At 46.6% G+C, this 15,195-nt stretch overlaps 1 protein-coding gene across 1 annotated transcript; it reads left to right on the top strand.

Moving 5' to 3' along the window:
- Positions 1–403: 403 nt before the first annotated feature.
- Positions 404–13,810, top strand: Trim31 (tripartite motif containing 31). The gene is given in 10 exon segments (XM_059243853.1): positions 404–441; positions 1,368–1,774; positions 2,594–2,688; positions 5,650–5,883; positions 7,062–7,084; positions 7,818–7,933; positions 9,266–9,340; positions 11,747–11,866; positions 13,307–13,555; positions 13,752–13,810. Coding segments are annotated over 10 exon segments (1,416 nt in total).
- The last annotated feature ends 1,385 nt before the right edge of the window (positions 13,811–15,195 follow it).

Below are 15,195 nucleotides of genomic sequence, written 5' to 3'. Positions count from 1 at the left end.
GACACCACGACCACAGCAACCCTGATAAGGAAAACATTTAATTGGGGTGGCTCACAGTTTCAGAGGTTCAGTCCACTGTCATCATGGCCAGGAGCATGGTGGCATGCAGGCAGACATGGCTGAGAGTCCTATACCTTGCAGGCAACTGCAGTTGACTGAGACACTGAGTGTTATCCTGAGCATAAGAAACCTCAGAGCCTGCTCCCCATAGTGACACACTTCCTCCAACAAAGCCACACCTCCTAATTAGTGCCACTCCCTATGACATTATGGGGGCCAATTACATTCAAACTACCATAAGCCCCTTTAAAAAATACTTTGCTTTCACTTTTAATTCTATGTATTTGTCTCTGTCCAGGTGCTGTTATGTGAACCTGTGAGTTCAGTGCCTACACAGCCCAGAATGGGCTTTGAGTCCACTGGAGCTGGAGTTACATGCAGGTGAGTCTAATAATGTGGAATGATGGGAACCAAGCTTGTTCCCTGTGTAAGAGCAAGTCGTGCTCTTAGCTGCTGAACCGTCACTCTAGACCCAGTTGTAGATTTTTTTAAAGGTTTTTGTTTGTTTTTGAGACTGGATCTCATGTAATCTAGGCTGCTCTTGAACTTCTTATCCTTAGATCTAAAATATTAATGGTTTGCTTAGTAAGGTGTAGTGGCAGAAGCAGGAAAGGAGGTGAAGGGAGAGTTGGGAAAGGAGGAAAGATTAAAACGTGAAGGTCTGGAGCTAAAGATGGGAGTGTGAGTGACAGAGTGACTTTCTCTGATATTTTCTTTCTCTAGACAAAGGCCACAGGCCAGGCAAACCAAGGCTCTGGAAAGTACCGACACAGGAAGAAACAAACCAAACAACAAAGGATGGCATAGAGATGCTGGGGTACTGACTGATGACTGACAGACAGGAAACTCAGCAGAAGACAGAATGTTCAAGGGGCTTTGAGGGGACTTCCAACAGAGTCAAGAACGCTTTTGCAGCTGCCAGTCAGTGGCTCCACTCCTGACCTGCAGCTGCTGGAAAATTCTTTTTAAGTGGACTTCAACCACCTACACTCCTGTTCTCTGTTGCCTTGTAAAGATATGCTTAATTCAAGGTTCAGGAACCTTCCCCCATTTCTATAGACAGCATATATTCACCATATCTGTTCTTGAGAGTCGCTTGGGTAAGGCTAGCTGTCTCTCTCCTCTCTACAACATTCCCTACATTTGAGTTTTATTCTTTTCTAATAATTATTTAATCCCCACCCTCTTAATCATTTCCTCCCTTTGCCTTCTAATTGACAGAATCTTTGACTTCAGTTTCCTCTTTCTTTCTCCTTCCTATAGCCAGCGACCCCAACAGACAACTAGGCTTCCATCTCTGGGAGTAGCCTGGCAGACCAACAGAATATCAGCAAGGTGCAGGAGGATGTGACCTGCCCCATCTCCATGGACTTTCTTCAGAATCCTGTCACCATTGACTGTGGGCACAATTTCTGCCTGAAATTCATCAGTCAGGTTGCAGAAGCTTCAGCCAGCTTTCTTGAATGCCCACTCTGCCATGCTTTAGTCAGAAGGAACACACTCAGGCCCAGCTGCCTGTTAGCCACTCTGGAGCTGAAAATCCAAGCTATGGAAGCAGAAGAGAAAGAGCTGAGGTGTCTGAGGCATGGGGAAAGGCTACATTACTTCTGTGAGCATGATGGGGGATTCCTTTGTGTGGTGTGTCGTGACTCTAAGGACCATAAATCCCACAATGCCATCTTGATAGAAGAGGCGGCCCAGAGCTACCAGGTAGGCACCCGGACCCTTCTCTGTCCACAGCCCAACAGATAGCGTTCCTTGGGGATTCGGAACTGCCGCCTGCTCTAGCTGGCTGGCACCGACTCCCTTACTCCTGGCACTTGTTTTGGCAGTTTGTAGCCCGGCCTAGTGGGCTTCAAGAACAGGATTCTTGGGTGTAATAATCTGTAATCCACGGCGGATGGAAAATAGTTAGAATTGGAACTGTGACACCTGGATTTACTGATGACCTTCAGGGAATGATTTTCCCTCTCCTGCCAGCCACTGCCACCTTGCTGGAGATATAAAGCATAGAGTGGGACACCTAAACATACATCTGGGCCTTGCCTTGCTTCTCTGTGAGACAGACAAAAATCTATCTCTTAAAGTTGATGGTAAAGGTTAGAAAAATGTCTCAACTGGCTGCCCTTTCATAGGGTTCAGTTTCAATTCCCAGCATCCACACACTGGCTCACAACCACCTACAACTCCAATTCCAGAGGATACTTCACCATGTTCCTGCCTCTATGGGCACCAGGAACAAACGTGCCCAGACATACATATAGCCAAAACACGCATACACATGAGATAATTTTTTAAAAGGCTTTGAGATGTTGGAGGGACAGAGGAGGGCAAGTTGTCCCTGACAGCACCAAGGCACTGTCCAAACAAGTAGTCTTCAGTAATGCTGTTTTCTTAGCTCTCTGTAGAGGTCTGGATTTCTCCCTTCCCCTCACTGTTTGCCTCAGCATGAGAAGGGAAGGGGGCTATTAACTGATTCCAGAACCCCAAGAGAGCTTGCCCAGCTCTTCTGAGAGGCAGAGTCTTCCCTAAGCACAGATTCAGTCCCACGTTGAAGTCTTGGAACAGAAAGAGAAGGAGACAGTGCAAGTGACAGCGTAAGGCAAACAAATGATCTGGATCTTTAGGGTAAAAAAACACTTCCTGCTCCTAGGAAGCAGCAGCATCTTCAGGCCACTACAGTTCCTGGCCTGTTACACTGAGACCTGACTTGAAACAGGACACAGTCCTGGTGACATGGTGACCAGGACACCATCTGGGAAAGGGGAAGGAGGTGCCAGGCTGAGTTGAGCTTACACGGGGCTCCTGCTGCTCTGTCGTCGGTGGAGCACGAGTGCTGTTCTGCTCCTCCACCCACCACAGCTTTGCAAGGAAATCCACGCTGGCCTGAAAATCCAAATTACAGGTCTGTAAAATGTTCTGCCCTTCCCAGGTATCAACTAAAGACATTCCCCAGTAGAAAAGGGAGACATCCAATGCCTCTGGCCTCCAAGGACACCTGCTCTCACAGGCCTACATACTAAGGAACAGACACACGTACACATGCTTAAAAATAATAAAAACAAATCTTAAAAAGAAAAGAAAAGATATACATTGTAATACCATCCAACATCCTCCGGCATTTGTGGGGAGGAGTTGTTGGTTTTCGTTGTTGTTTTGGTATGCCCAAGAAAACTGGATGTAAAGGCAGACTTTAAGTTGAGAAGCCTTCTGGAAATAAGAAGGGGCTGTGTTGTTGTTTTAAATGGTCCCATATAGCTCAAGCTGCCTGGAAATCATTGTGTAGCTAAAGATGACCTTGAACTTCAGATCCTCCTGCCTCTGCCACTGGACTCCTGGTACTGTGAGACCAAAACAGAAAAAAATATGCCTTGCAGGTTTAGAGTTTGGTTTGCAGTTAAGAGTAAGTTCCTGTTTGTCCTGTGTTCATTTGACCCATCTCCACCAGATGTGCTTGATGTGGGCAGGAGGCACATGGGCTGGAAATACATCTGGATGTAAGCTTGCCCGATTGGATATAGGTGGGAGGTATGTGGACAGGAAGTAAGTCAGAATATATGCTCACCCCAGATTGGATCTAATGGGAAATGCAATGAATGTGGGTTTTGCCTTTTTAAGCCTCTGCAAAATGTGACTTGTGACCATTTCCTGGGAATCCAGGAGTGGACCTGGTCAGAGTTTATCAAACTGGTCAGTATTTAGTTAAAGCTTGCTTCAAATTTGGCTTTAAATTATGGTAATTTATAGTAATGGTCTTACTGGTTGAGAGACTGGTGGGATTAACAGAACCACAGGTTTGTGGCATAAGTCTAAGTCAGCTTTATGGAATGCTGGGGATCAAACTGAGGAATTCACATACAAGGAGCAAGCATTCTACCAACCGAGCTATGTTTCCAGCCTTGTTTTATTTTTTTAAAGATTATTTTATTTTATGTGTATGAGTGTTTTGCCTGGTGTATGTATGTGTATATATCATGTATATGACTACAGATGGTTGTAAGCCACCATGTGGAAGCTGGGAACTGGATCCTGATCCATTGTAAGAACAGCAAGTGCTCTTAACCACTGAGCCATCTCTCCAATCCTCAGAATTCTCTCCCCTCCCCCCCCCCCCCCGTGTGTGTGTGTGTGTGTGTGTGTGTGTGTGTGTGTGTGTGTGTGTGTGTGTGTCTTTGGTGGCTCATCTGCCTGTCATATACATAAAACTGAGAATTGAATCTTTAAGCTGTTTTAATTAGAGAACCAGCAATCTTAGAAGATACTGATGTAGCATCCTAAAGATCTCATCTTGGGGAGGACATATAAAGTCAGTCACTTTAAATGATTTGACCTTCTAGTCAGGTGGTCTACTTAGGGTTTCTATTGCTGTAGCGAAACACCATCCATGACCAAAGAGCAAGTTGAGGAGGAAAGGGTTTATTTGGCTTACACGTCCAGATCATAGTGCATTGCTGAAGGAAGTCAGGACAGGAACTCAGGCAGGGCTGGAACCTGGAGGCAGGAGCTGATACAGAGGTCATGGCGGGGTGCTGCTTACTGGCTTGCTTCTCCTGGCTTGCTCAGCCTGCTTTCTTATAGAACCCAAGACCACCAATTCAGGGACGGCACCACCCACCATGGGCTGGGCCCTTCCTCATTGATCACTAATTGAGAAAATGCCTTACAGCTGGATCTTATCAAGGCATGTCCTCGAGGCTCCTTCCTCTCTGATGACTCTAGCTTGTGTCAAGTTGACACACAAAACCAGCCAGTACAGGTGGTCTCTCTTGCCTCTGAGATTTTGGGTGTTGGTGCCTTTCTCCTTACAGTCTCTTTTGTAGCAAGATGACAGAAGGAATTCCCAAACACCAAGACCCTGAGTCTTGCATTCCTCCTGAGCCAGTTCTTTGGATGACCTCTGAACTGAAGATGTACTCAGAACAAAGAAACCCTTAGCAGTGTGCTTCCTACAGAATGAAGAAGGGCTGTCTTCTAACAGGGGTCAGGCAGTGCCCCTGTCATTGAACCCCAGCAGCTGTTGTTTCTAGCATAGGCAGGTCCAGAATTGGAGGCTGGCCTTGAACTCTAGTCTTCCTACATCCACTTCCCAAGTGCTGGGATTACAAGTGTGTGTACCTCTGCACATGACCAAAATGTGAGTTTTAGACACTGGAGTCCTTGATGGTAAGATGATAAAACATCACTTATCCTGAATCTGAGAACAGAGGAAATGCTTGGAAGTAGGGTTCTCCTCCCCTGTTCTTGCCTGCAATTGTGACCCAGGTTGACCTATTGCTACTTAGTATAAGCTTTATTGACTTTTTAAAGATTTATTTTTATTTATGTGTATGTATCTGTGTATATCAGACTGTCTAGATAACAGTGAAGGGAATTCAGAGGGCATTGGATTCTCAGGAACTGGTGTTACAGGTTGTGATTCAGCTGAACTGGGTACTAGGGTCCCAACTTGTGTCCAGTGCAAGAACAGCAAGTTCTCTTAACCACTGAGACATCTCTTCAGCTGCTCAGTATAAGCTTTACACAATGAAAAAGCAAACTGTGCTCTTCGAGGATCAAGCTCATCTCTGGATCCCTCTTCCTTGTCGGCAGATCCGGGTGCATTTAGAGAAACTAAAGATCCTTGAGGAATTCAAGAGCCTGAGACAGAGCCTAGAGGAGGAAGAGAGATTCCTACTGTCAAGGCTGGGCTCGCTGGAGCAAGAAGGAGCCAAGCAGATGGAACAGTATGTCACCATCACAGAGGGGCAGCTGACCTCCCTCAGGAAGCTCAGTGAGTCCCTAAAGGCTAAGTTGCAAGCCATGCAGCCCAGAAAGCTGCTGGAGGTAAGTCCCTTCAGAGCAGAACTGTGGGTGGCTACTATCCATCCTGGTGTCAAACCAGAGTGTGAATTACCTGGAAAGGTGCCTGGAATTGTCTAGATGAACCCAGCACTAGCCCAATGCTGTCCAGTTGAAAGTCTCTCACGGCGGTATGCACCAGTAATTCCAGCAGTCAGGACACTGAGGCAGGAGGATGACTGCCAGTTTGAACCCAGCCAGGACTAAAGAAACCACAAACAGCCAGCATGGGGGCTCCTACCTGTAATCCTAGAAAATAGGAGAATCACCTAGAGTTGGAGGCCAGCCTGGGCTACAGTGGAAAGCACCTGACTCTAGAAACCTCGACAAAAATATAAATAGTGAGGCACGTATACAACTTAGAATTCTGACCTGACCAACAGATCATTCTTCAGCGACAGGTTCTTGAGAGGGAGGACCAGGGGATGAGAAATAATAAACCAAACAGGGAAGCCGGAGTCAGATGTCTTACACAGGCTCTGTCTTATGCCTAACAAGTTTATTAAGAATTACAGCATCTCACATATACTTGGCAGGGGAAAAATAGGATAGTCAGCAGAAAGCTATCAACAATAGGATAAAGTCAGCAAGAAGCTCATTATGCAATGTTGCACAAAAGGAACGCAAGACAACTCAAGAGACAGAGCACACGGTGGACTGAGACTCACAATCACAGCCCCCTTAAGGGAAAAGACTTGTGTTCACAGGATATGAAATCAAAGCTCTCCCCCCACCCTGCCCCCAGGCCTTTATTGGCCTAGCCAAGCATGTTATTGGTTTTAGACAAGGAACTATGTTCCTTCTCCATGTATCAAGGCCTCAGAAAAAAGCTTGTCCAAAGCTCTGGCTCCCAATAGAACTTCATTGTTTTGTTTTGGTCCCTGGTTCTATATCAGAGGCAAAATTCCTCTTTAGAATGCCACGTTTTCTTTTGTCTTCATTCAGTTCCTCTTGAGATCTAACCACTGAGCACTGGCAAGTCAAGTGCTTTTGGAGCAGCCTTCCAGTGTGGGAGTGTGGATGGAGACAGAGAGAGAGAGAGAGAGAGAGAGAGAGAGAGAGAGAGAGAGAGAGAGAGAGAGAGAGAGAGAGAGAGAGAATCTGAACCCCTTCTAGACGCCTGTGACTCAGGCAAGTTCTGACGTTTTCTCTTTCTCTCCTAGGACATCAAAGACACTTTGCGCAGGTATGATGGGCATCCCGACTGACTGTGCTTTCTGTTCACTGTTGCATACAATAGGCAACACTTACCCAAAACACTCCGTGTCTTCCCCCAACCTCCATTCACACTCTGATTCAGCTGTAATCTGTTTAGGCTGTAGGTGGGAACGACTAAACTATGCATCATAGCACATAGCCCAGTGGGTAAAGAGACAAGCTCCTTGGCCTAGAGAGTTGGCTCAGCAGTTAAGAGCACTTGCTGCTCTGGTAAAGGACCTGTGTTTGGTTTCCAGCACACACATCACACACAGATCCCTGCAACTCCAGCTCCAGACAGTCTGACATCCTCTTCTTGTCTCTGTGGGCACTCACATGCAGGTACACACACACACACACACACACACACACACACACACACACAAATATTCTTTTTAAGAGAAAGAGATAAGTTATTTTATTCAGCTTCAGGACTCTTTGCTGGCACTCTGCATGTGCCCTCTAGCACAACTGAGTGGATCCTCTGTTTCTTGCTTCTCTCTATCCCCTCTCCATTCTCTCTTTTCTCCATCTATGCCCCATTCTTATTTCTGTATCTCCTCATGCCTGGCATCACTTAGCCCTATATCTCTAGTCCTTACACGCAGCTTATGAGCCCTTGATTTGTGCCCAACTCTCTGCTTCCACCCCATGCGTTCACCTCACAGGCCCTTTTCCCTGCACTCCTGAATTCATCACCTGGCTTGGCCATTTCTCCGCAGGAGTGAGGAATTTCAATTTATCAACCCAACCCCAGTTCCTCTGGACTTGGCAAAAATTATCAATGAAGCAAAATCAAGACATGTGTCCATCACAGAAAGCCTGAAAAAATTCAAAGGTGAGGAATGGGCCACTATTTTCTGCACTCACCAGCCTCTGATGGTTCTCTCCATCACTCTGAGGACTGCCACATACACAGCACTGACTGCAGATGTCAGGAGATGGGATTTCTCTCTTCTTTTCAGTGGAAGGCACCGAAGAGGAGAGTGCCCTATGGCCTCCCCACAGTGGCTCTCCAGTGCAGCTTCGCCCAGAACAAATATACTGGAAGCCACAAAAAGCCACTTTTAGATTTTCTAGTGGTCGATTTAAAAAAGTAACAAGGTGAGCAAGGTAAGGTGTCACTCATAAAGCTGAGGCAGAGGTTGTCAAGTTTGGGGCCAGACCATACTACTTAGTGAGTTTAACGACAGACTGGACTAAACACACAGTGAGACAGTGTCTCAAAAGAAAATAAAAGACGGGTGGGTGGATAAAATTAATTTTAGTGATTCATTTTCTTTATCTTAGTATTAAAACAACAACATTATTTCAGCGTGTAAAATAAAGACTTTTTGCCAAATGTGGTGGTTCATATCTGTTGTCCAGTGCAAGCTCAAATACTTAGTATCATTTGAGCTCAGCAGAAAGGGCAACATGGTCTGATTGTCTAAAATCAGGAGGGTGCTTCTTGTTAGATCACAGATGCTGGCTTTGCAGAGGGGATCAACCCTGCCCCTCTGCAGCTTCCTTCCTACCTCAGGGGCAGCAGAGAAGCTTCCCACTGTGACAGTGAGAACCTAGCTGCTCCCAGGGAGGGCAGGGCAGAATCTGCTTACTGCTACACATGCTCTCTAACCTTCACGGAGCTCCAAACATACACCAGCCTTAATTTGCCTCATAGTAAAAATTTATTTCCCGCACTTTGAAAGCCTATGAAAGGGAGGAATTTCCTTTGTTCCAGGGGCAGTTGTAGGAGCTCCTATGCCAGTGAATTCCCCTGTGGTGGCCAGTAATTACCAAAGGATATTTCACCTGGAATCTGAGTCAGTGATTCTCTACAGAAACTGAAGATATTCTTTATTACTGAAAACATTGGATGCTGGATTTGGCACTCAGGAGATAGGTTGACAGGTTTTTTTGGGGAGGCTCTATTATTTAGTGACACAGCTGCCCACATACCCACGTCCTCTCTGGACTTTTGCTCTATTAATGTTTTTCCCCCCTACTGCTGATATTTTTGTGGCCTCTTCTTTTTACTGGACTCTTTCCTTTCCCCCAGGGTTTCTGGTCCTTGTTCATCCACCCCTGCCCTTACCAGAGCCCCTGCTCCCCCTTTCATTTCCTACGTGGCTCTGGTCCCCTGCTTAATGTCTGTGCACTGTCCATTTTCTTCACTTTCTCCCCACAGACGACCTGCAGGCTGGAGGGAAGGCAGATAGAAGCACGTTTCTGGACAGGCTGAATGAAGAGGAACTCCAGAGCTGTGAGTGAGCTGGGCTGAGTCTGCCTTTAGGGGAAAGTGAGAAATGCAAAGGGAGACAAAGAGCAGACAAAATCCAGTGCGTGCGAAGAACATGCTTATAGGCTATTGTTTTATTATTTTTTAAATATTTATTTTATTTTTAATTATGTGCATATGTGCATGTATCTGAGTGTGTCTGTGCATGCAGTACCCTCAGAGGCCAAGAGGATGTTGAAGCCCTCTAGAGCTGGAGTTACAGGCAGAGTGAGTTCCAGGATAGGCAGGGCTACACACAGAAATCTTGTCTCAAAAATACCAAAAAACAAAACAAAATGTTCAAAAGGAACACAGATTTACAAATCTATTTCTGGTTGCACAAGGTGCAGGAGACTGAATCTCAGTCTTGTCTGAACTGATCTACTTGGCCCCGCTGGCTCAGCACAGCTGTGGTGTGGACCCACTGTCAGAAAGCCCCAGATGATGTCATCAGAAATGATTCTGTTACCAGAGTCGTTAGGGTAAAAGCCTGGCTCTAGCAGTCTCCACAAGGCAGGCTCAGCTGCCATCTCCTACATACCAATTAAAGAGACAGTCGCAACTGGAAGCAGAGAAAGACTTGTTCAGTGGGGTCACACTGGGAGGGGAACAAAGGGGTACAGTGACTCCACAGTCCATCACAGGCCCCTGATGTGAGGTTTAAGTTTAAGTAGAGGGCAAGTGATGTTTACAGTTAAGCCCATCACTGAACCATCACGGTCTCAGCTCTGGTCTGTCCTGCTAGGTGGTCTGATGAACTGTCAGAAACATGTGAAATCTCTTCCAGATTCCGCTGGTGAGAACCAAGGCTTCAAGTCTTTCCTCAGCATGGGATTCTGGGGAATTTTAATTCTTTGAGATCTACTTAGAAGTCTTTGAGGCCAACAGTCTGATGACCAAAGGGAGAGATATAAGTGTTTGTCTTTAGCCTATTTCTGTCCTCCTAGGACAGCTTAGTCCTGTCATCTGGTGATAACACCGGAAGTGCTATTTCCTAGGGGTCTCCAGTGAGCTGAGCACCCCACACCCAATAGCAAAACCCCACAACTGACCTCTAAGGTAGATCCTGCTATCAACTGTTCATAGTGAACCTTTCGTAGCTCTAGTGACGAGAGGAACATCTCTCAGGTTGTAGGGTGTTTAGATATCACCAGAACTTATTTATCTAGTCTTGCAGGCTTGGTGCTACATGGCCTGTTATCCCAGCACTTAGAAGGAAGAGGATTGCCACAGTTTTAAGGCCAACCTGGTCTACATAGCAGCGTCTAGGGCAGCTAAAGCTAGAGAGAGCCTGTCTCGAAAGAAAGAAAGGAAGGGAGAGAGAGAGAGAGAGAGAGAGAGGAAGGAAGAGAGAAAGAAGGAAAGAAAGAAAGACAAGACTAAATAAATGGATCAAAACAAAATAGGAAATCACTTATCCCGTAGCTGGAAACTTTATCTGCTTTGTAGAGGAAGTAGACAGGATTCAGGGCTTCTATCCCTCCAGCAGCCTTTCTGTGCATGGGGAGCTGCTGGAGGTTCTTTGTTCCTTCATTTCCCTTCTGTGGAAGGTTTACTTTCCTAAGTCTCAGTATTGTGAACCTACAGGGAATCCCCTTCACCAGTCACACACACACACACACACACACACACACACACACACACACACATACACACACACACACACAGCCAAACAATTTTCTACCCTTCCCAGTGGGTGGGGGATGGTCCCCACCTGGATCCATTGACCTGTGTTGTTCATGGTGCCTGATGTTCCTTTAGCTTCTAACTTATGCTTATCAAGACCAAAATTTGTTTTCTCTCTCCAATTCTTAGGGTGCCTGCTAGAAAAACTAATCCTGAGTCACCCACCTCAGGTAAGGGTTCTGCCTAGCACACTGGTCTTCCTGCAGAGAAGTGAGGGGACCTCTGGGTTTGCAGGTCAACATGCTCTGTCCACGCACAGCACTGGCACAGCAGAGGAAATGCGAAGGCCAGACTGAAGTGATGTCTTCCTAGCATGTGGGACACCCTCTCCCAGAACTGAATGACTGCTCTCAGTTCCCATCCCACCTGAGATGGACAGGACCAAGAATGAGGAAACAAAGAGGGATTAGAGACCTGAGTGAGGGGAACCTGGAGGAGGGGCTGCATAATCTTGCAGAATCAGGTGACAGAGATGGGAGACAAGGATTGGGGGCAGGTATCTCACATCCTCTGCTCAAAAACATGATCTCCTCCAGGAAGTGCCAGAGCTGGCTGATTGCTGATGATGGGTCCTACTCATCCCTGACCTCTCTTTTTTCCCTTTCCTTCTCCCTCCAATGGTGAGGGACCAACTAAACTGAGGTGGCCAATGCGACCTGCTCCGTGTCCTACTTCATTCTGACCCTCTTCGGGACTCTTCTGCAGGTGCACCCACTCCTTTGGCATTGCTCCAGGACCGAAGCAAGGCTTCTCATGGGGAGGGTCCAGAGGTTAGAGATTACCATGAGGCCGCCCCCCACACTGATGATCAGTTTGTGGCAGTTGGTAAGTGAGCAAGATCAGGGTGAAGGTAGTGAAGACTAGGGAGGAACTCTTTATTATTTCTTGGTTTTGTTTTTAAAAATGACACTTATTTACTTTTAATGTGTGTGTGTGTGTGTGTGTGTGTGTGTGTGTGTGTGTGTGTTATGCAGGAGCCAGCTCTCTCCTACCCCCATGATTATAACTCTGGTTATCAGGCTTTGTTCTCTACCTGCTGAACTGCCCTGCCGCCCTCCCCCCATTTTTTGTTTATTTGTTTGTTTGATCCAGACAGGGTCCCACTTTGTAGTTCTACCTAGAACTTACTATGCAGACCAGGCTGGTCTTGAACTCAGAGAGATCTGCCTGCCTCCCTAGTGCTGGGATTAGGGTGTGAGCCACCATGCCTCTCCCAACTTTTTGAGACAGGGTCTCATATGACCCAGGCTGGCCTTGAAGTCCCTGAAGAAAGGAGTAAGACATGCATAGAACATGACCCTAGCCTACCCCAGTGACAGTGACCCTGACCACTGGCTCTAATAATACACACTCCCACATCCCCCATCTTTCCCCCACCCTCCCCCCACAATCAAGGAGAACTATCATTGCAGCAAAAACTGAGACGGAACAACAAACGAGGAGCTGGAGTGAGCACGAGGAGCTAGAGTGAGCACGAGGAGCTAGAGTGAGCACGAGGAGCTAGAGTGAGCACGAGGAGCTAGAGTGAGCACGAGGAGCTAGAGTGAGCACGAGGAGCTAGAGTGAGCACGAGGAGCTAGAGTGAGCACGAGGAGCTAGAGTGAGCCCCCTTTCTAAACTTCAGCAGAACCGGGAGCGCGGCTGCTGCAGCCTTTGTAAGGGACATAGGGAGCCTCCTGGCCCTTCCAGTGTCTGAGCCGTAATACAAGGGTGGCGCAGGGTAGCAAGTTCTGAATACTCTTCTGTGTATTCCACTCCTCCTCCCCTCATTCTTATGTTTGAGGGACTTCATTTTAGAAAACTAGGTCAAGCCTTGACCTCTCCTAGTATTCTCAATCCTTGTTTGTGGTCAAGGGCAGCGGGTGAGGAAGGCATCTTGACCCACTACCACCAGGGGGAGCTGTCATCTACATGCAGAACAGCGAGGTAAAGTCAGGGGTTAATTTTAAGACAGGGAGTGGGGATAGAGCGTGGTGGCCCACACCTATAATCCCAGAACTTGGGTGGAACGACCTGAGGACAAAGAGTTCAAGGTCATCTCTAGCTGTGTAGCAGGTTCCAGGTCATTTTGGCCTAACGGGGACCAGGTCTCAGAAAACAAAACTTTAAGACTGGGAAAGGGGGCAATGCTTCCCTGGGACTTGGGTTGTGACTTAAAACAAACAAACAAACAAAAACCCGCCCCCACCCCCAGCTACAACACGGAAAGCTCAAAGGCAGGAAACTAGAGACTTGACTGTCCCTCTTTTTTTTATATCTCCACAGCCCCTGTTTCCCTGGATGTAGCCTCTGCCCATCCAGACCTCATCCTTTCTCAGGACCTAAAGACAGTCCGTCGGGGTGATTCGGCGAAGAACTTAGACCCCCAACACTTATGCCCTTTGCCCTTCGTGCTGGGCTCCCCTGGCATCTCCTCTGGCCACAGGATCTGGGAGACAGAGCTTAGGGGGTCCAGGGAAGGAAGGGTAGGAGGGCGTGGCCTCAGAGAAGGCTGTCAGAAGTCTTTATCTGAAGGTGAGGCCCATGAATGGCTTCTGGGCTCTTCGAATCATTGGCTCCAGATGTCAGCCGCTCACAGACAGCAATACCCGGGAGAATCTACTGGTCAGTTGGAGAAAAGTTGGCATCTATGTGGATCATGACTTCGGGGAGGTAGTCTACGATGTCACCCTGAACAAACACATTTACACCTTTCACTGCTCTTTCACAGGGTGGGTCTTCCCCTTTTTTCAGCTCCTTGCTCCAAATACTCAGATCACCCTGAGCTGATAGAGTTGGTCCCTTGACATTCCCTCCATCCTTTCCTCATGATGAGATGTGCTGCAGGTGATCGTGGTTCTAGGATTGAGTTGACAGAGGCCTGATGTTTCCTCTTTCCCTGAGGTGAGAAGGAAACATAATGCCCGAATATCCCCCAAAGGCTGAACATAAGGTGCTTCTTCTTCTTCTTCTTCTTCTTCTTCTTCTTCTTCTTTTTCTTCTTCTTCTTCTTCTTCTTCTTCTTCTTCTCCCCCCCCTTTTTTTAAAAAAAAAAAAAACAAAACAAAAAACAGAGTCTCTATTATGTAGCTCTGGCTGTCCTGGTACTCACAATGTAAACCAGGCTGCCCTTCAACTCACAGAGATCCACCTGCCTCTGCTTCCTGAGAGCTGGGATTAGAGGCTTGTACCACTATGTCCATTACCTACACACACACCCCTTTAAAACAAGGGCTCCCTAAGTCAGTGGTTCTCAACATGATGAGATTTGAAGAAGGGGGTTTTAAACTCAGGGTGAATGTTGTAGATGATAACCCTTTCACATTGCTAATTGTTGTTATCATCTACAACATTCACCCTGAGTTTAAAACCCCCTTCTTCAAATCTCATCATGTTTTCAGAAACTTTATGATTTTTTGTTGTTGAGTGTAGGCCTTTGGCCTTGGGGTGGCCACACCTAAGAGACAACTTCCAAGGATAATTTAAAAAGTCAGGCCATGGAGACAGCTCAGCATTTTACACATTTCACACAAGAAGAACGATACACACGGCATGTTGTTTGTGTCTGTTGTAGTTTAGGTTGGCCTTGCGGTGAGTGCATGGCTGTAGCCCATCCTCCTGGACGGCTGGGATTACAGATGTGCAGTACCATGCTCAGTCAGTGATCATTGTTAGGGATCCAAACCCAGGATTTTGTGCACACTACAAAAGCACTCTATTAACAGAGGTACAGCCCTTCCCAGTCTTATTTTAAGTAGAAGGATAAACCAAAACCTAATAAGTTACCCATAGGAAATATTAAACTAGATGGAAGGGATGAAAATTTATCTTTTCTGTATGTGTCTTCTTTGGTATTTTAAACTTTAATTCCATGTAAATATTTTTAAGTATTTTATTTTTAATTGTTGCATGTCCGTGTGCCAGTGTGGGTATGTGCACATGAGTGCAGTTTTTTCTTTTTTTACAGAGACCAGGGACATTGGATCTCATAGGGTTGGAGTTACAGGTGATTGTGAGGCCCAAACTGAGTTCTGGGAACAGAACCCAGGTCTTCTGGAAGAGCAGCATTCACTCTTAACTGCTGATCCATCTTTCCAGCCCTGATTTAATGTAAACATTTTACATCATTAAAACAAATTAAATTAGAAAAAAATTAAATGAGACAAACCCTAACC

Source organism: Peromyscus eremicus, chromosome 16_21 (genome assembly GCF_949786415.1).
Source record: "Peromyscus eremicus chromosome 16_21, PerEre_H2_v1, whole genome shotgun sequence".
Classification (NCBI taxonomy): Eukaryota; Metazoa; Chordata; class Mammalia; order Rodentia; family Cricetidae; genus Peromyscus; species Peromyscus eremicus.
Note: the sequence above shows the minus strand (reverse complement) of the source record. Positions and strands in the feature narration are given on the sequence as shown.